Source organism: Lissotriton vulgaris, chromosome 6 (genome assembly GCF_964263255.1).
Source record: "Lissotriton vulgaris chromosome 6, aLisVul1.2, whole genome shotgun sequence".
Taxonomy (NCBI): domain Eukaryota; kingdom Metazoa; phylum Chordata; class Amphibia; order Caudata; family Salamandridae; genus Lissotriton; species Lissotriton vulgaris.
The window spans coordinates 1,356,481,283-1,356,503,611 of record NC_141694.1 but is presented as its reverse complement, the minus strand read 5'-3'; the positions used below and the strand labels follow the sequence as shown (position 1 = coordinate 1,356,503,611).

At 42.1% G+C, this 22,329-nt stretch overlaps 1 protein-coding gene across 2 annotated transcripts in view; it reads left to right on the top strand.

Moving 5' to 3' along the window:
* Window positions 1-22,329, top strand: part of SANBR (SANT and BTB domain regulator of CSR) — a 216,202-nt gene that overhangs the window by 115,994 nt on the left and 77,879 nt on the right. Inside the window, exon 16 of one of the 2 annotated variants that reach the window (XM_086927483.1) lies at window positions 20,610-20,701. In XM_086927483.1, coding sequence (XP_086783609.1) covers window positions 20,610-20,701 — 92 coding nt within the window. Of the gene's footprint in view, window positions 1-20,606; window positions 20,702-22,329 lie in introns of both variants that reach the window. The other variant, XM_086927482.1, reaches the window with a different exon arrangement.

Genomic DNA, 22,329 nt, shown 5'->3' with positions numbered 1-22,329 from the left:
CTTCTGTGTTGGTTTCCACGTCACGGGTGTTCCTCCTTACCACAAACAACGCGATTCCGTGTAATTTTGACATCATATTTATTTAATTATTTTCTTTCAGCCCTGAAGAGTCACAGCCACATGTTGTGACGAAACACGTGTCGGCTTGATTGATATTTGCAGTGATTTCTAGGTGGGGAACACTGTTGGTGAATAAAACCTTTGAAAACTATACGCTTTGTCCGGTCTATCCCTACTAACACTACTCTAAGACAAACCAATCTATAGATACATATTGTGTGCTCTGGACTTTTTGCCTAATTGAACGAAAAGGAGGTCTCTGTCCTTCTTTCATTACAGAGGTTAAGGTTTTTCCTCTGGCCAAGAAGCACCTACCAGAATATCCTTTCAACAAATCCATTAACCACTATCCTACCGTAACAAGTTGTGCGCCAATTTGCTGAACACTCAAAAACCGACTCACAGACTTCTCACTAATTGTGTCATTTAGTGTCATTTCTATTATTTACATACATTGTTTTTCACTTCATCATCTTATTTTATCATGCCACTGCAGTTATGAGTCTACCACCATATTCTACAATGTTCAATCATGTGATCACTTGTATACCTGATACATACATTTAGGAACATCTTTGATTTTAGTATCCATCTATCCAGTGTGCTTTCATGTCCACTCAAGAGCCTATGTGTGTTTTTATAAAATGATACTTAGTGGTTATAAACAGAATGTCATAATTAGATCAGTGCTTATACATATTCCTGTTGTGTTTAATGATAGTTTAGCAGCATGTAACAAATTGTGCTGTGGTCACATTGTGAATGATATGAACTATACAGAAAAGTTAAGTGTACCTTAATACTGCTGTCTGTTTTAGGTACTCATGAATATCTTTAAAAAGCTGTGTTCCACAGAAAAAACAACGGAGAAACTATTAATTTGGTGTATACCACATAGAATTCAACAGTGACATATTTCGAGAAAATCGATTCAAGTACCTTGTGTAACGGGAATCGTCCAAAATCTACAATGAAATTGAAATGGCCAATCGGTGTGAATATGCTTTTACAGGGCTGTAATCGTTAAAGTACTGTTGAGTTAAGAGAATACCGCATGGGTTTAAAAGCGAATCGGGACATACCTTTGAGATGAACGGTTCTTCTGTACTCTGAAAAATATATCAAGGGACTCTTGTCACAACTAAGCATAAGATTCAGAAAAACAATTAAGATTCAGTTTCTATCAACTCTCTGGATCGAGAGTTAGGTTGCATATAAGCTCTCACCTAAGACGCTGTGTCGGTTTTCCATGTACTCGTGCCCATTCTTCTGAAAGTTTCCGCATTCACTAACGTGAACTAACGCGGAAGTATAAAATGCATTGCGTGAAATAACGTTCGAGGACGGACTAACGTTAAGAACGAATATTCTAGCGGCCATGATGGAATGGTTTCTGATCTATAGGAACCCGCTTATGAAATGGGCTGAAATAAGCTTAATTGTAGTGAGAAAAAATACAGAGGCCTAGATGTAGGTAATTTTATTTTACCACTTCTTAAATACCGAATTTTACCGATTCGGTATTTAAGAAGTGGTAAAGTAGAGGGGGGATGTAGGTATTACAGAATCGGTAAATACTGAATCGTTAATATTCGGTATTTACCGATTGTGTAAATACCGATTCGGTAATGCCCATTGATTCCTATGGGCATTGAAGCCCATAGGAATCAATGGGCATTACCAAATCGGTATTTACCGAATCGGTAAATACCGATTCCAGCAAGGGTGCAGGGGGTGTCACTTTGAAACCCTCTAGCACCCCAAATGCAGGCATGTGTGTCATGTGGCACACAGACATGCCCTAAGGCATGTCTGTGTGCCACATGACACACATGCCTGGATACTTTCTTCACTCCTGAGGCGGAAAGCCGGGAGCATTTGTGTGTTACTGCTTTGCTCTATGTTTTAAAACTACTGTTGTACATTTTAACTTTGTCCTCGTATTCTGGCGGACTCACCCGCATTTTATCGCTCTGTTAGTGTTACTGTAGATTAATTGCACTGCGCCTCTATTTCTTTGGATTTGCCCGCCTTCCCCGACTTTCCCTCTTTCTTACTGTCTCTCCCTCGCTGCAGCCGATTGAAAGCTGTGACAGGGATAGGGACTGGGAGGGCAGCAGCCATCTTGGGAGTAGCCCAGGGTCGGCGCTGTAGTTCTTTTGTAACTCGCTCGCCTGACTGCATATAATGTGCCCCCCTCCCCGGCCGCGCAGCGGGCGCGCCGCTGGCGCGCCAAAGGCGCGCCTAAGGCAAGCCCGTCTGCGCCCGTCCGCGCCGGGACGGGCCCAGGGCCCAGGCCATCCGCTGCCCGTATCTCCTACTCCTCTGAAAGCTTGCTGAATCTCCGCGGGTCTGCCTGCTGTCTGCCCCGGGCAACCCATGGGATGCTGAACTCATTAGGTATTTCACTCCCCTCTATTAGCACCCATTCATCTTCCTCCCAGTGCCAACACACCTTATCTCTGAAGCCCACTTCTGCCACTACTCGTCACCTTAACATTGCCTATCTGAACACGAGGTCACTCCCCAAACACTACTTGGACATTTTCCTTTTCCTTACTGACCATAAACCGGACATCTTTTTCCTTACGGAAACGTGGCTCAACACCGGCTCATCCCCTGATGTTCTAGCTGCCTTACCCGACAATTATTACATCCTCCAGGCAGACCGTGCAACAGGGAAAGCAGGCGGGGGAGTCACCGCGATTATTAATAAGGACCTTACCTTTTTAAAGATGGCACCGCTTGATTTTACCGAAGTTGAAAACCTGGTCGTTAAGCTAGAATCTAGCTCGGGACCTCTTGTATGCATATTGCTATACAGACCCCCCCAAAACATGCCGTCTTTTCCTTTTTCCTTATGTGATCAACTGTCCTCCTTGGTCACTGACTACTCCAACATACTGCTCATTGGCGATTTTAATTATTGGCTTAACTGTACGAATGGCGGCCCTGCAGCCACGGAGCTCACAGAGCTTCTTGCTGGACTCAATTTTCTGCCTCATATTAATGATGCGACCCATGTCAAAGGGCACACTTTGGACCAAATCTGGAGCACTCACGTTGACCTCTCTCCCCCCACGGTTTCGCCGTGCATCTGGTCAGATCATTTTCTGATCCAGTTCAACATCTCTATTTCTGAACCTACATCCAAGGCAGTCACTGAACAGGGACTCATCAGGAAATGGGGTACTTTAGACACCCCTGCTTTCTTGGAAAGTCTAATTGATTCGCAACCAGCCCTAGACTCGGACCTCAATTCGGCCGAGTCAGATGTCTTTAACTGGCTCAAGGCTGCTAGCGACACCCACGCCCCATTGACAAAATGTAACACCATCCGTCATTCCAAAGCCCATAAATGGTTCTCATCGGATCTGAGGGAAAAAAGCTCTTTGTTCGGCAAAAAGAGCGTGCATGGAGGAGAACCTATAATTCCCTCGACAGGGCCAGTTACCTGGCTGCCCGCGCAGACTATATGAAAGCTATTCTGTCTGCCAAATCTAAGTTCTTCTGCAATTTAATCGAACATTCAAATAACAACCCTAAGGAGATCTTTTCCATTGTTAAAAAACTCTCGAATCCCGGTAGAACTGAGTGTAAACCCGTTGCCAATCAAGAATTCTGTAACACCTTGAATCAATATTTCTTGGATAAAATTGCCTTAATCAAATCCAGCATTCCTGCCATTGTCCCGGACTTCCCTGTCTTGGCCCATCCACCTAACCATCCAATTTTGAATTGTTTTCCTCTTTTGGACACTACTACCTTTGCATCCCTATTAAATAGGGTAAAATCAGGCTCCCCACATGACTGTTGCCCCCCTTACATATTAAAGACGGTTTTTACCGCTGCCCCCACCCCGGCGCTGAGTCTTCTCAATACCTCTCTGCTCCAAGGGATTGTACCGGAATCGTTTAAGGATGCAGTCCTACTGCCTCTCCTGAAAAAACCAGGAGCTGATCCCAATACCCTGTCGAATTACAGACCCATTTCCCTGCTTCCGTATTTGGCCAAGGTACTGGAAGCGCACGTCACCTCTCACCTCTCATTATTTATTGAACAGTCAGGTGTGTTACATCCTTCACAGGCCGGTTTTCGACCAGCCCATTCAACCGAGTCAGTTATCGTAGCGGTCTTGGACTCCCTACGCCTCAGTGCTGACTTGGGAATACCTCAAGCGCTGGTCCTGCTAGACTTGTCGGCCGCGTTTGACACGGTCGACCACAACATCCTTCTCGACCGTGTCAGATCGGTGGGCATCTGCGGCCGTGCCCTTGACTGGCTCAGATCATTTCTTAGTGGCCGCACTCAAGCGGTCGGACTCCCCCCTTTCTCCTCCCACAAACTCCACACCACCTGTGGAGTTCCCCAGGGCTCTTCCCTTTCACCGCTATTGTTCAACATTTACATGCTTCCTCTGCTTCAGTCCCTTCACTCATTTAAAGTCACTACCTTCAACTACGCAGATGATCTGCAGCTCACTTTCACAATTGATAACTCCCCTGATTCAATCCCCCAATTTCAAAACACCATGCTCCACATTTGCCAGTGGATGGATGTGAATCAACTCAAGCTGAATCCGGGAAAAACGGAACTGGTCTTGTTCGGCGACAGTCACCGTTTCTGGGGCCTCCAATACTGGCCATCTAAGCTGGGGTCCCCACCTGTGCCGTCTAGATCAGTCAAAAGCCTGGGGGTAGTTATTGACGACGAGCTCTCCTTAAAACCTCAGGTGAATTCCGTTGTGTCCACCTGCTTTTTTCTATTACGGAAAATAAAGAAGATCAGTCGGATGCTCACTCGATCTGCTTTGACGCAGGTTGTAAGAGCATTAGTGTTGTCTCACTTAGACTACGCTAATGCCATTTACCTCGGTCTGCCTGTCACTCTCAACAAACGACTGCAGTTGGCACAAAACCAAGCAGCGAGACTGATATTTCACCATCCTCGATGGCAGTCTGCCAGACCGCTTCTGAAGCAACTTCATTGGCTTCCGATTCAACATCGCGCCAGTTTCAAATCGGCCTGCATGATTTTCAAATCCCTTCACAATTCCGGCCCACAGTTCATTCAAAAACTTCTTCTTAGGTACACCCCCTCTCGCAGCCTTCGCTCTGCTTCCCAAATTCTCCTGACCGTCCCTCGCTACAAGCTGTTGCGCAAGGGAGGCCGTAGGTTTGCCACCCTTGCCCCCAAGTTATGGAACTCTCTCCCCCTGGAGCTTCGTTCATGCACCGCTCTTCTTCCATTTAGGAAGCTCTTAAAAACATGGCTGTTCACCCAGGTTGCGGCCTAGTGCTTATGGCCTCTTGTAAGTCAGTTCCCCTGTTGGTCAGCGCCATGAAACCTTTGGGTGTGCGAGCGCTTTATAAAATCTTGATAAGATAAGATAAGATGTCTGTCTGTCACATGGCTTAGGTGTGCATGCACACATGTGCATGCACACCTGGATTCGGTATTTTACCACCCAATTGGATTGGGTGGTAAAATACCGAATCAGAAAGGCCTGTGGCACTGTAAACTGTAAATATAACAACAGGAGGGAGGGAGAGAGACAAGTGGATTCAGTCTCTCCTGGTAATTCGTTTAAACAAATTGGAATCCACTCAGAGGGTGGTAGTGATCCCTAAAGTGATGGTGAGCACATAGTGTTGTTTAAATGCCCCTCACACACCAACAGGCCCCTTGGTGTCATGCTTCATCATCGGGGCCTTCGCACCCTTCTACGGGATGCGGCGTGCTGCGACTCACGAATACGTAGGAGCACTGGTAGTGAACTATGTGTTTGTGTGTGTGTGAGGGAGAAGTGTGAGTAGTGAGGTGAGGTGAAAAAAGTGAAGGTTAAAAAATACCTGGCTCGTAGGAAAAAATTATTTGTGTCCTCGGCTGGTATTGTTAAAAAGGTGCAGTGTGAGGTTGACAAATATACCTATTAGGGTATATCAACCTCTGAAAAGCGTCGACATGTTTCGGAGTACAGCGACTCCTTCAGGACGAGGATATGCACGGTATCCTCACCTTACTCAGATGGATGTACAATGTAAAAGTGTATTTTACCAAAAAAACTAGGTGTAAATGTACCTATCAGTGTTTTTTTGTAGATAAGCTCTGTTGCGCCCAATTGGCGTTAGAAGAGTCTGACGTCCAGGAACAAGGAAAAACAATGATTTCCAGGTGTATGTGGGTAAAAGTGAACCAGAAATAAGGTTCAAGGACCCTGTGAAATAAAACATTAAAAAGACACACAGTAGACACAGACGTACATTTAGTGGTTAACGCCAAGGCCACTTTCCCAACAGTGACTGTGGAGGAAGGGAGAGACTTTAATAGAGGCTTACTTAAAATTCAAAGTTGTCTGACCTCATGAGCCTAAGCGTGGTATTGGGGGTTCCTTCCTCACTGCTCAGTATAGCAACCTAAAGGATGTTAAGGGTAGGTTTTGGGTTAAGATCTAGGAAGACCATGGAACTGTTGGACATTTGGTGGGTGAACTTGAGGAAAGAGTTCTGGTTGTTGAGCCATTGCATGAACTCAGTGATCGATTGACCATCCCCTTCCCAGGGGAACTCTTTCCTCAAGTTCACCCACCAAATGTCCAACAGTTACATGGTCTTCCTAGATCTTAACATCTATCATGAGGCAGGCTTGTTAAAAACTGAGACCCATTTCAAACCGACGGCGAGGAACTGCCTCCTCAGGTTTGACAGCTTCCATCCACGTCACCTGAGGGAGAATTTACCATACGGGCAGTTCCTACGCCTACGTCGCAATTGTAGCGACATAGCCAAGTCCAAAGCTCAGGCCAAGGACCTGGGTAAAAAACTGAAACAGAGAAAATACCCAAACCAGGTTATTCAAAAAGCAATGAAAAGAGCTAGAAACAATAACCGTGAAGCCCTTTTGGAAGACAAACCTCCGAGAGACAACCAACCTAGTAGAACAGTCTGTATCACCACTTACAGTCCAATCTCGAACCAAGTTTCAAAATTGGTCAATAAACACTGGCGCACTCTGACAAGCGGCTCACTAAATCTGGAAAAACCACTGTTTGCCCACAGACGTGGTAGGAATCTAAAGGACATGCTTGTCCATACTAGACCTCCCACAAACAAAGTGGAACAAACAAGGTTACAAGGATTACATGGCCACCACCCTTGTGGCAATTGTAACAGCTGTCTTTAACCAAGAAAAGCCAGACCCTGACCTTCGCGAATGGTACCAGTTGGGAACAACGCACATTCACTAACTGTAACAGTAAGAACGTTGTGTACCTAATCACGTGCCCCTGCAACAAAGAATATGTGGGCATGACAACTAGGCAAGTCAAAATAAGGATCAATGAGCACAAAAGCAACATAAGATGCAAGAAAACAACCACGAAAATGGCAGCCCACTTTCTAGAATACCAACACTGTGTTAATGAAATACACTGGACAGTGATTGAGCAACTGCCCACAGAAGTAGGTCTATTTGAAAAAGAGCAGAGGTGGGTTTTCCGCCTTGGGACTGACACCACAGGGCTAAATTACTCCATTCCATGGAGCCAGTTACGTTGATCTGGTCGGACATAATAGACATCCTTTGTTTTCCTTCCATGATGACAGCGAAACTGTGCTGAAACATTTATGCATTTAGGCTGTTTTAATTATGAATCTATCAATACCTCCATACTGTTGTAAGCGGTTTCGGTTTAGCTAACGCTGTCCTTGGTACTTATACCCTTAGCGCTAAGAATCCCCGCCTGGTTCCCACCCTCCTGCTGGGTAGCATGCGCTACGATACAGCGTCTGCGGCACACACATGCGCGCCGTTTAGTTTTGCCGTACGACGGCATTGCATGCAATACGCATGCGCGCCGGTCAGGTATACTAACCCCTAGCGCATGCGCGGTCCAACCGCGTACCACGCCCTTGATCAGCGCGCAATACCGGACCTGCCCTGCATACTGTACCCTTGTTTGGGCATGGTTCCGCTTCTAATCAACTCACTAATTGACGCATTTGGCAGTATATAAGAGGCCTCAGTCAACCTAATCCTTCACATCGTCGGAGCCGCGTTGAGGGGAAGGCAGTCTACTAGACCGTGCAGTAACCGTGAGTTGGGTTGTGAAATCAAGGGCCACCTAGTTTCTCCCTTGACTATTATATGAACCCAAAACCTACCCTTAACATCTTTTAGGTTGCTATACTGAGCAGTGAGGAAGGAACCCCCAATACCACGCTTAGGCTCATGAGGTCAGACAACCTTGAACTTTAAGTAAGCCTCTATCCAAGTCTCTCCCTTCCTCCGCAGTCACTGTTGGGAAAGTGGCCTTGGCGTTTTACCACTAAATGTATGTCTGTGTCTACTGTGTGTCTTTTTAATGTTTTATTTCACAGGGTCCTTGAACCTTATTTCTGGTTCACTTTTACCCACATACACCTGGAAATCATTGTTTTTCCTTGTTCCTGGACGTCCTACTGTGATGTTTACTATGTTTTTTACCCCACAGGTTCTTCTCACGCCAATTGGGTGCAACAGAGCTTATCTACAAAAAAACACTGATAGGTACATTTACACCTAGTTTTTTTGGTAAAATACACTTTTACATTGTACATCCATGTGAATAAGGTGAGGATACCGTGCATATCCTCGTCCTGAAGAAGGAGTCGCTGTACTATGAAACATGTCGACGCTTTTCAGAGGTTGATATACCCTAATACGTATATTTGTCAACCTCACACTGCACCTTTTTAACAATACCAGCCGAGGACACAATAAATAATTTTTTCCTACGAGCCAGGTATTTTTTAACCTTCACTTTTTTCACCTCACCTCACTACTCACACTTCTCCCTCACACACACACAAACACATAGTTCACTATCAGTGCTCCTACATATTCGTGAGTTGCAGCGCGCCGCATCCCGTAGATGGGTGCGAAGGCCCCGATGATGAAGCATGACACCAAGGAGCCTGTTGGTGTGTGAGGGGCATTTAAACAACATTATGTGCTCCTCATCACTTTAGGGATCACTACCACCCTCTGAGTGGATTCCATTTTGTTTAAACGCACTGTAAACTGTGCCACCTACATTTGTAATTACAGAATCGGTATATTTACCGATTCGGTAATTTACCGAATCGGTAATTTTACCGAATCGGTAAATATACCGATTCTGTATTTTTCAGCCCCCTACATCTGAAAACCCTATTACCGGTCGGAAACGACCGAAATCGGCCGTTTCCGACCGGTATTGGGGCTCCTACATCTGGCGCAGAGTGCTGTAATAGTATAAAATGCATTGCGGTAAAATAACGTTCAGACGGACTAACGTTGAGAACGAGTATTCTAACGGCCATAATGGAATGGTGCCCGATCTATAGGAACCCGCTTATGAAATAATCTGAAACAAACTTAATTGTACTGAGAAAAAATTCAGAGTGCTGTAATAATTAATATGAAAAAATGTTTTTTTTGAGAATACATACAGCCAAGAATAAAAACTGAAACATCATCCGATGATCGAAAGCGGCGTCAAGTGTTCTGTATAACGTCAATGGCCAGTTGCCTTAAGCTCCAAGGGGGCTTAGCGTTTCTCTCGTGTAATGTGGTACTCATGTGTGTGTGATCTTATGTAACCCACACGTAGTTAGAACAAGTGGAAACCGGTTAAAAGACAAAGCTATCCACTGTGTTAAGATACTTGTCATATGTGGCACCAAATATTATTTCTTCCTTGTGTGGCTTTGACATTCCATTAAATCACAATTGTACGTTACATATCTTAAAAATGAATAACATAAACATTCCAATTATAACATTGTAAGATGGGGCTACTCTATCTGTGAGGTCACAGAAAATAAACTAGATCTAATTTATCTTTTAAACCTAATGGTTCCATTGTTTGAAATCTTTTAAGCAACATGACCTCCCTTTGTGATAAGAGCTTGCGACAATCTATCCCTTCTTTTTTTCAATTTTTTCAATCACCATGAATTTTACTGGGGAAATGTTGTGTTTATGTGTAAGCCAATGAGCTAATAAGTTCGAATTTGTGTTTTGGTTCCGAATCATGCTTTTGTGTTCTCCTATTCTTATTTTTATTTTTCTCTCGGTCTTCCTTATATACATCAACCCACAGGGACATTTAATACTGTATATTACAAAGCTTGTGTTGCAATCTGCTGTGAGTTTTAAAACAATTTTTTCTCCTGTCCTAGGGTGTGTGACAAAGTTTTGTTGCATCACATTGTTGCAGTGAGTGCATTTGTTGCATTTTCTCATCCCTTTATATTGGGCGTTGTTGTGTAATTCTTTGTGTTTCAATTGCTCTTGGAGATTGCGGCTCCTAGTGTAGGCAAAAATGGGTTTCGTTTGAAAAATGTTTTTAAGATCATCATCGTTTTGAAGTAACTCCCATCTCTTAGAGATGATCTTCTTTATGCTGAATGCTTTCGTTGAGAACTTTGATACAAACACATTGTGAGATGCAGTTTTTGTTTTAGTTTTGCTTATCAGTAGATTGTTTCTATCAATGGTTTTTACTCTTGCTGCTGCTTTGTCAATGCAGGTAATTGGATATCCACGGTCCTTGAATCTCTTTTTTATTCTGCATGTCATTTTCATGTGTTTGTGATGTAGAGCATATCCTTTTGCTTCTGAGCATTTGAGAAAATGGCAGATTTCTGATCAATTGCGGTGAGTGAAAACTGTGATACAGTAAGTTGTTGTTCCGATCAGAAGGATTCACGAATGTCTGTGTTTGTAATTCTAGTTCTTTTTTTACAAGTTTTACATCCAAAAAGGATATGGCCTCATCTTCTATCTGGTAGGTGAATTTTATTCTAGGATTTCTTTCATTCAGCTGTCTGATGTTTTCTTTTAGTGTTGTTTTGGAACCTCTCCAGATAAGGAAGATATCGTCGATAAAGCGGCGATACATCACTAATGCTTCGTTCCATTTAGTGTTAGATAAAATGTGTTGTTCCTCGAAGAACGCCATGAATATATTAGCGTATGTTGGGGCTCCTCCAAATCCCATACTTGTTCCGCTAATCTGTAAGAAAAAATCTTTTTCAAATCGAAAGTAACTGTGTTGTAAGCTGAAGAGCAGTAATTCGATTAAAAGAACTTAGTTCGCCCCCACGTTCTCCATTTGCAATAGTGCCCATTCTGTGGCTTCGATTCCTTCCTTCAAAGGTATTGATGTATACAACGATGTCACATCGGTGGTGCACAAGATCCATTGGTGACTGTCAGACGTGTCCAAATTATTAACATAATTTAGAAAATCAGTGGTGTCTTTGATGTTTGTCTTCCATTGGCTCACAAATTTTTGTAAGAAAAAATCAATGTATTTTCCAACTGGTTCAAATATGGATCCTACTCCTGACACAATGGGCCTGAAGGGCCCATTGTGACTGACCAAAACTCAAGAAACGAGAGCCATATACAAAAAAGAACTTGCGCTTTATAATAAAGCTATCAGGAAAGCAAAGAAAGAATACTTCTCACGGAGGATAACAGAAAGTAAAAATTCATCAAAAGAACTATTTAAAATAGTCAAGGTGCTAAGTAGCCCTACCAGTCTTTCACTGGATCTTACGCCCTCACAAGAGGGCTGTAATAAAATTAATTAATACTTCTGTGAAAAAATAGATACGATCTATACCTCCTTTTCCAACACCGATTTGAAACAATCACAAACCGTTGTACCACCCCTGGCTCAGGCCAGCTGTCCTACTTTTGGCCCATTCACAGAGGAGGAGGTGACCAATGCTATGTTAGAAGTAAAATCAGGTTCGCCATTGGATCCATGCCCACACCATATTTTCTCACAACTAACACCAATAATTTGCCCGGCTGTAACTAAAGTTTTTAATTCCTCGATAAATTCTGCTGAATTCCCGAAGACCTGGAAAAGTGCCATAGTCACTCCCTTATTAAAAAAAGCAGGGTCCGATATTAATAATCCAGCAAACTACAGGCCCATTTCTCAACTGCCATATCTATCCAAAATGCTGGAGAAATTGGTCAACAGGCAGTTGTCCAATTTCTTAGAAACCAACGATTTGTTGGATATTTCCCAAACAGGGTTTCGGGCAAACAACAGTACCGAGACAACACTCCTAGCAGTGATGGACAACATAAGAACCAAGGTTGATCAGGGAAAAACAGTCGCCCTGATTTTATTGGACCTCTCGGCGGCATTTGATACCGTTCCACACCATCGACTCCTTGAAATCCTTGCTGCCAAGGGTATCCGGGAAAATGCACTAGGGTGGCTGCAGTCTTTTCTGCAAAACAGAACACAGTCAGTACGGATGGGTGATTTTGTTTCCCCTCCCCGGAACATCAAATATGGTGTCCCACAGGGGGCCTCATTGAGTCCAACCCTATTTAATGTCTTCGTCTCCTCACTGGCAGAGATAGGGAGAAAGTGGGGTGTTGAGATCTGTTCCTATGCAGACGACACCCAGCTGATGATTACACTGGATGAAGAAGATGACCCTAAGGACAGGTTATTGAACTGTTTAACGGAACTAGCCAACTGGATGCACAGCCACTGCCTCAAGCTAAATGCAGATAAATCCGAAGTACTGCTGTTTGGTAGACATACACAGCTATGGGACAACAGCTGGTGGCCCACAACCTTGGGCACCGCTCCCAGTCCAGCAACAACGGCCAAGAATTTAGGTGTGACTCTGGATAATACTTTGAGCATGAAAGCCCACGTATCAACTATTTGTGGTAAAGGCTTTGCTATACTTAAGATGCTCAGGCGAGTCTTCCCATGGATCCCTATTGAGTGTAGGAAAATACTGGTCCAATCCTTGTTAATGAGCAGACTGGATTATGGGAACTCTCTGTTCGTGGGAATGGCTGACTACCTCTTCTCAAAACTACAAATTGTACAGAACGCTGCGGCAAAGGCGATCTGTAATAAAAAAAAGTATGATCCAGCTAAAAGTTGCCTGCGTGAGCTTCACTGGCTACCAATGAGGCAGAGAGCCATGTTTAAGCTGATGTGCATAACGCACAGAGCTTTGCACAAAACGGGCCCTCACATCCTAAAAAACAAAATCAGATTTTACGTTCCCTCCAGGAATCTGAGATCCCGTACGGCAGCCAGTGCGAAAACAGCCAGGATGGGTGGACGGGAGTTTTCCCACCTGGCGGCAAATAGCTGGAATGAACTGCCTATGGAACTTAGATTAATTGACTGCCATTTGTCCTTTAGAAGGCAATTAAAAACATTCCTTTCCCCCAAATCTGATTAAATTACAATGATGACCCTGTTAATTGCCACTACCCACTTCTGTCATAACCGCGCCGTGATATCCTATTTAGGATGATTGTTTGCGCTCTATAAGTACCATTGACATTGACATTGACAAGGGGGGTCCATCACATTTTTGTTTACTTTTGGAAGCATATACATATGTGGTCGTTTGGGATTCTGTTTAATCAGGAATTGTTCTGTTTTCGTTGAGATCCAATCCATTGTTCGGGCATGCTGTAAGATTTGTTCTAAAGTTTTTGTTATCTCTTTTGTAGGATCTGAATCCAATAACAGATACGTAGATTCATCTGCTAAATGTTCTCTCACTTTCTTCTGATAGTAAACGGTGTCCATTATTATCGTGGCACCTCCTTTATCTGCTCGTTAATATGTCAGATCTTTTCTGTTGGCCAATTGCTGTAAGGTTTTCCTTTCAGTTCTGGAAAAATTAGATTTTTTCTTAGCTGAGAAATCAAGTTTTTGTAAATCTTGTAAAACTAATTTTTCAAATAGATCAATGGTTTTGTGTGACGCAGGAGCAGTGAAAGTGCTTTTAGGTTTAAATTCTACGTATTCTTGAGGTTCAGGTACAGGTGTATCCGGTAAGATGTTCGTGAAAAATGTTTTTAATCTAATGTTCCTCATGAACTTATAGAAAGCTATTTCTGTTTCTGGAAGATTTGAATTGTACGTGGGTACAAAAGATGTACCTTTATTGAGAACCTCCATTTGTTGATTAGTGAGCTTTGCTGATGAAATATTAATCACTATGTTCTCTGACTCCGAAGATTTGGTTTGGTCTTTTCTTTTGCTTTTTCCTCGCCTGGTTTTTGAACGCTTCTGCTTGCTTTCTGCGTGGTTTGATCTGGTGGTTGTTCTAGTTGTTGACCCTGTGATTAAAGACTCAGTTGCAGTTTAATTGTTTTTCTGAATCTTCTGCTTAGTTGTGACAAGAGTCCCTTGATATATTTTTCAGAGTACGGAAGAACCGTTCATCTCAAAGGTATGTCCCGATTTGCTTTGAAACCCATGCGGTATTCTCTTTAACTCAACAGTACTTTAACGATTACAGCCCTGTAAAAGCATCATGGCCGCTAGAATATTCGTTCTTAACGTTAGTCCGTCCTCGAACGTTATTTCACCGCAATACATTTTATACTTCCGCGTTAGTTCACGTTAGTGAATGGGGAAACTTTCAGAAGAATGAGCACGAGTACATGAAAAACCGACACGGCGTCTTAGGTGAGAGCTTATATGCAACCTAACTCTCGATCCAGAGAGTTGATAGAAACGGAATCTTAATTGTTTTTCTGAATCTTATGCTTAGTTATGACAAGAGTCCCTTGATATATTTTTCAGAGTACGGAAGAACCGTTCATCTCAAAGGTATGTCCCGATTCGCTTTTAAACCCATGCGGTATTCTCTTAACTCAACAGTACTTTAACGATTACAGCCCTGTAAAAGCATATTCACACTGATTGGCCATTTCAATTTCATTGTAGATTTTGGACGATACTCGTTACACAAGGTACTTGAATCGATTTTCTCGAAATATGTCACTGTTGAATTCTATGTAGTATACACCGAATTAATAGTTTCTCCATCGTTTTTTCTGTGGAACACGTTTTTTTTTAAAGATATTCATCAGTACCTAAAACGGACAGCAGTATTAAGGTACACTTAACCTCTCTGTATAGTTAATATCATTCACAATGCGACCACAGCACAATTTGTTACATGCTGCTAAACTATCATTAAACACAACAGGAATATGTATAAGCACAGACCTAATTATGACATTATGTTTATAACCACTAAGTATCATTTTATAAAAACACACATAGGCTCTTGAGTGGATATGAAAGCACACTGGATAGATGGATACTAAAATCAAAGATGTCTCTAAATGTATGTATCAGGTATACAAGTGATCATATGATTGAACATTGTAGAATATGGTGGTAGACTCATAACTGCAGTGGCACGATAAAATAAGTTCATGAGGAACATTAGATTAAAAAAATAAATTCACGAACATCTTACCGGATACACCTGTACCTGAACCTCAAGAATACGTACAATTTAAACCTAAAAGCACTTTCACTGCTCCTGCGTCACACAAAACCATTGATCTATTTGAAAAATTAGTTTTACAAGATTTACAAAAACTTGATTTCTCAGCTAAGAAAAAACAAATTTTTACAGAACTGAAAGGAGAACCTTACAGCAATTGGCCAACAGAAAAGATCAGACATATCAACAAGCAGATAAAGGAGGTGCCTTGATAATAATGGACACAGTTTACTATCAGAAGAAAGTGAGAGAACATTTAGCAGATGAATCTGTTATTGGATTCAGATCCTACAAAAGAGATAACAAAAACTCTAGAACAAATCTTACAGCATGCCCGAACAATGGATTGGATCTCAACGAAAACAAAACAGTTCCTGATTAAACAGAATCCCAAACGACCACATATGTATATGCTTCCAAAAGTACACAGAAATGTGATGGACCCCCCCTTCAGGCCCATTGCGTCAGGAGTAGGATCCATATTTGAACCAGTTGGAAAATACATTGATTTTTTTCTTACAAAAATTTGTGAGCCAATGGAAGACAAACATCAAAGACACCACTGATTTTCTAAATTATGTTAATAATTTGGACTCGTCTGACAGTCACCAATGGATCTTGTGTACCATCAATGTGACATCGTTATATACATCAATACCTTTGAAGGAAGGAATCGAAGCAACAGAATGGGCACTTTTGCAAAATGGAGAACGTGGGGGCGAACAAAGTTCTTTTAATCGAATTACTGCTTTTCAGTTTAATCGAATTACTGCTTTTCAGTTTACAACACAGTTACTTTCGATTCGAAGAAGATTTTTTCTTACAGATTAGCGGAACAAGTATGGGATTTGGAGGAGCCCCAACATACGCTAATATATTCATGGCGTTCTTCGAGGAACAACACATTATATCTAACACTAAATGGAACGAAGCATTAGTGATGTATCGTCGCTTTATCGACGATATCTTCCTTATCTGGAAAGGTTCCAAAACAACACTAGAAGAAAACATCAGACAGCTGAATGAAAAAAATCCTAGAATAAAATTCACCTACCAGATAGAAGATGAGGCCATATGCTTTTTGGATGTAAAACTTGTAAAAAAAGAACTAGAATTACAAACACAGACATTCGTGAAACCTGCTGATCGGAACAACACCTTACTGTATCACAGTTTTCACTCACTGCAATTGATCAGAAATCTGCCATTTTCTCAAATGCTCAGAAGCAAAAGGATATGCTCTACATCACAAACACATGAACATGACTTGTGCAGATTTAAACAGAGATTCGAGGACCGTGGATATCCAATTACCTGCATTGAGAAAGCAGCAGCAAGAGTAAAAACCATTGATAGAAACAATCTACTGATAAGCAAAACTAAAACTAAAACTGCATCTCAAAATGTGTTTGTATCAAAGTTCTCAACGAAAGCTTTCAGCATAAAGAAGATCATCTCTAAGAGATGGGAGTTACTTCAAAACGAAGATGATCTTAAAAACATTTCTCAAACTAAACCCATTTTTGCCTACACTAGGAGCCGCAATCTCCAAGAACAATTGAAACACAAAGAGTTACACAACAACACCAATATAATGGGATGAGAAAATGCAACAACTGCACTCACTGCAACAATGTGATGCAACAGAACTTTGTCACACACCCTAGGACAGGAGAAAAAATTGTGTTAAAACTCACAGCAGATCGCATCACAAGCTTTGTAATATACAGTATTAAATGTCCCTGTGGGTTGATGTATATAGGGAGGACAGAGAGAAAAATAAAAATAAGAATAGGAGAACACAAAAGCATGATTCGGAACCAAAACACAAATTCGAACTTATCAGCTCATTGGCTTACACATAAACACAACATTTCCCAAGTAAAATTCAAGGTGATTGAAAAAATTGAAAACAAAGAAGGGATAGATTGTCGCAAGCTCTTATCACAAAGGGAGGTCATGTTGATTAAAAGATTTCAAACAATGGAACCATTAGGTTTAAATGATATATTAGAACTAGTTTGTTTTCTGTGACCTCACAGATAGAGTAGCCCAATCCTACAATGGTATAATTTGAATGTTTATGTTATTCATTTTTAAGATATGTAACGTACAATTGTGATTTAATGGAATGTCAAAGCCACACAAGGAAGAAATAACGTTTGGTGACACATATGACAAGTATCTTAACACAGGGAATAGCTTTGTCTTTTAACCGGTTTTCACTTGTTCTAACTAAGTGTGAGTTACATAAGATCACACACACATGAGTACCACATTACACGAGAGAAACGCTAAGTCCCCCTTGGAGCTTAAGGCAACTGGCCAGTGACGTTATACATAACACTTGACGCCGCTTTCGATCATCGGATGATGTTTCAGGTTTTATTCTTGGCTGTATGTATTCTCCCCAAAAAATGTTCTTCATATTCATTATTACAGCACTCTGAATTTTTTCTTACTACAATTAAATTTGTTTCAGACGATTTCATAAGCGGGTTCCTATAGATCAGGCACCATTCCATTATGGCTGTTAGAATACTTGTTCTCAACGTTAGTCCGTCTTTGAACGTTATTTTACCGCAATGCATTTTATACTATTACAGCACTCTGAATTTTTTCTCACTACAATTAAGCTTATTTCAGCCGATTTCATAAGCGGGTTCCTATAGATCAGGAACTATTCCATCATGGCCGCTAGAATATTCGTTCTTAACGTTAGTCCGTCCTCGAACGTTATTTCACCGCAATACATTTTATACTTCCGCGTTAGTTCACGTTAGTGAATGCGGAAACTTTCAGAAGAATGAGCACGAGTACATGAAAAACCGACACGGCGTCTTAGGTGAGAGCTTATATGCAACCTAACTCTCGATCCAGAGAGTTGATAGAAACGGAATCTTAATTGTTTTTCTGAATCTTATGCTTAGTTATGACAAGAGTCCCTTGATATATTTTTCAGAGTACGGAAGAACCGTTCATCTCAAAGGTATATCCCGATTCGCTTTTAAACCCATGCGGTATTCTCTTAACTCAACAGTACTTTAACGATTACAGCCCTGTAAAAGCATATTCACACTGATTGGCCATTTCAATTTCATTGTAGATTTTGGACGATTCCCGTTACACAAGGTACTTGAATCGATTTTCTCAAAATATGTCACTGTTGAGTTCTATGTGGTATACACCGAATTAATAGTTTCTCCATCGTTTTTTCTGTGGAACAAGGTTTTTTAAAGATATTCATGAGTACCTAAAACGGACAGCAGTATTAAGGTACACTTAACCTCTCTGTATAGTTTATATCATTCACAATGCGACCACAGCACAATTTGTTGCATGCTGCTAAATTATCATTAAACACAACAGGAATATGTATAAGCACAGATCTAATTATGACATTCTGTTTATAACCACTAAGTATCATTTTATAAAAACACACATAGGCTCTTGAGTGGATATGATAGCACACTGGATAGATGGATACTAAAATCAAAGATGTCTCTAAATGTACGTATCAGGTATACAAGTGATCATATGATTGAACATTGTAGAATATGGTGGTAGACTCATAACTGCAGTGGCACGATAAAATAAGATGATGAAGGGAAAAACAATGTATGTAAATAACAGAAATGACACAATGTTTTTGTTACTTTTCACAGTGGCCCCTGAAGAAGGGACCCTGGTCCCGAAATGCATCGGACCAATTATTTCAGCAATCGCCGTTTATGATGTATTGAAGTTGTATGAACAGTAATATACATGTTAATCTTTGTGTGTTTGCAAAAAGGTTGTTATGAAAAGATATAATAACAACATAAAAACATAAAGCACAAAAGAATACATTAAAGCACAGAATAAATGACACATGAGTCAAATAAAAAGAGATAAGTGTCAAGCAAATTGAGCATTGTAGTATCTTTTGAATAAAGATGAATAGTGGATAAGCAATAAAGCTGTGAGCTTGGTTAGGTGATGATATTTTATCATCCACCGTCAATTAAAAAGATATTTTAACACTAGGGACAGGCAGCCCTACGACACCAAACAGCACGCAATAACACGGGGAACGGAGTATATCATTGTATAAATTTAAACTAATCCGAAAAAGAAAGGAGTGCCTGTGGCCATCCTACTACTATCCTGCCTTTCCTGCCTGGCCCCAGACTAAATGCAGTGGTTATGCGGCCTATTCAGGTGTAAGTGGGGCTGTGCCCAGCTCCTCCCTTCCATTCTGCCAGTGATGGCACATCCAGGCATACCTAAGCTTCCTTTCATGTGTGGCTGTCTAGGAGGAATACACAAAGCTTATCTGTTAGCAACACCACAGGCACTAAATGGCTATGGCTAGAAAATGCCAACTTTCTAAAAGTTGCGTTTTCAGAATTGCAATTTTAAATACGACTGCCCCATAAATTAGGATTTTAAATTGTGATTCTAGGAACACTAAACATGGACGGGTTATCTATTCTCATTTGGGAATTACACTTCTAAAATGTTGTAAAATAATCCCAGTAGTGTCTTATGGGAAAGATAGGTCTTGCAGTAGTGTAAAACGAAGTTAAGAGTTTTTCACTACCAGGACGTATAAATCTTAAGGGCACATTTCCTCCATTTTCAAATATATTGCATTCGACCCTCTGTACTGTCCAGGGTCTACCCTAGGGGTGACGTATATGTATTCAAAATGAAGGTTTGGGCTTTGTCAAGTTGAAATGGAAGTTTAAACTGCGCACTCAGGCTTTGCAGTGGCAGGACTGAGACATGTTTAAAGGGCTACTTCAGTGGGTGGCACCATCGTTGCTGCAGACCCACTAGTAGCATTTAATATACAGGCCCTGGGCTCATATAGTGCATTCAATATGGCAACTGGGTATAAGCCAATGTTTCCATTTTTTGAGGAGTGAGCACAAGTACTTTAGCACTGGTTAGCAGTGGTCAAGTGCATAGAGTCCTACAGCCAACAAAAACGAGCATGTGCATCGGAGAGTCTTTCTTAAAGGCTTAGTTCCAGATATTCGCATTCTGTAAATGTGATCTCCAACTAGTACATCACAATGACTTTAAGGGTGTTAACACTATTCCTTCTCTACTTTGTGCTTTGTAGACAGCTTATCCTTGCATTGGTCTTAAACACAGTCATTATTTACTACATGAAGAACTGGCCACATTGGTTCTTATTTTTTCAATTACATTATTTTTGAGTAGGAAGAAGAGAGAAGCCAAAGAAGTTCATCAAGGCCCCAAAGAAACCAGTTTCTTCACCTAGCATTCAAAAGAAGGAAAAGAACATAGACAAGGTAGTTTTTTTGGATACATTCTGATATTATGCATATTAAAATTGACAACAAAGTTTTCTCTTAATTTTAATTTGCCATTTCTGGTTTGAAATATGTATCATTTTATGTAGCAAACAAATGCACGTATTGCCTTTCTACTCAAATTGTTGGGCACATATTATTTTGTAGTACAGTTTCTGATGGCTTAAAAGGTATTAAATCATGAATTATATCACAGGGTTTACAAATGGGGAACTCTGTGCACTTTTACAGCCACCAACCTCAAGGCTGCGAAGGCAGCCGTTATGCACATACCTACTTGAACTATCGGACTCCACAGTCACACAATCTGAATAATAATGTATGATAGCGACGTGTTACGCTCCTTCGGAAGGAATTCGGGTTTGACCATCAATTGGGCCAAGTCCTGCATCTACCCGCTCACTGACGAACTGCCCCTGTTGCCCCGTGTCTGTCCGATACCGGTATCGTGTGACGGCTTCAAATATTTGGGGATTTACATTTCCTTGGACTCAGCCGTACGGTATGAGAGGAATTTGCTTCCGCCGCTCCGCCGGCTTCGATCGGATGTCACAGCGTGGTGTGGTTTGCCGCTGTCCCCTGTCGGGAGAGCGGCCCTCTTTAAGATGATGTCCCTCCCTCGATTTCTGAATGCCCTCCAAAACACACTTGACTTGGTGCCAGCTAGTTATTTCCGGGAGATCGAGGGCCTCCAGAGGAAGCTGGTGTGGGGCGGGCGGCCTCGCATTGCACTGGTGAAATTGACTCTGCCCTGGTATGACGGCGGCATAGCGTTACCCGATCTAAAACGGTATTACTGGGCATCACAACTGAGTGCGGTCAACCACGCCATGTACGGTCCGATCCCGAATCCCGCATTTGAGATGGATAAATGGCAGCTACCGGGAGGAGATTACAATAGGGCGCTCTACTCTAGATCGGCTAGGAAACATCTTACCGGTCCCACTGGGGTTGCGGTACGAGTGTGGGGCGCTGCGACTGCTGCCATGGGATGGACAGACAAGCTGACCAGAGCCACCCCGCTTTATGCAGCGGAGAGACTGGGCAGTCTTTGGACGACGAAGGGGTTTGACAAGTGGAATCTTATTGGCATCAGTAGGGTTGGAGACCTCTGGGTCAAGGATAGGATCGAAACCTTCGTGGAACTTCAACGAGAGTATACACTGAGCGATAGGGAACACTTCCGGTATATGCAGGTTCGTCATGCACTTGAATCCGTCTTCCCGGCAGGTACCGCTATCCCGGAGTCCTCTCCCCTGGAAGACAGAGTGCTTGACGAGTATGTCCTTGATAGTACCATCTCTCTCATTTATAAAAAAACTCATCAATGATCGCTCGGATCTTCTTGTACAGCTTCGTGGGGCCTGGACTGGTGACGGGCTGGAGATTGGCAGGCCGGGATATCATCCCCTAAGGAAGTCGCGATTCCGGCGCGTCTCCGGCTGGTGCAATTGAAGATTTTACACCGAGTGTATGTCACGGGTCCACGCCTGATGCGTATGGGTTACTCTATGGATGGGTTGTGTAGGCGCGGCTGCGGTATGCTTGCTACTTTTCTCCATATTTTGTGGGAATGTACGGACGTTGTGGTGTACTGGAGACGTGTG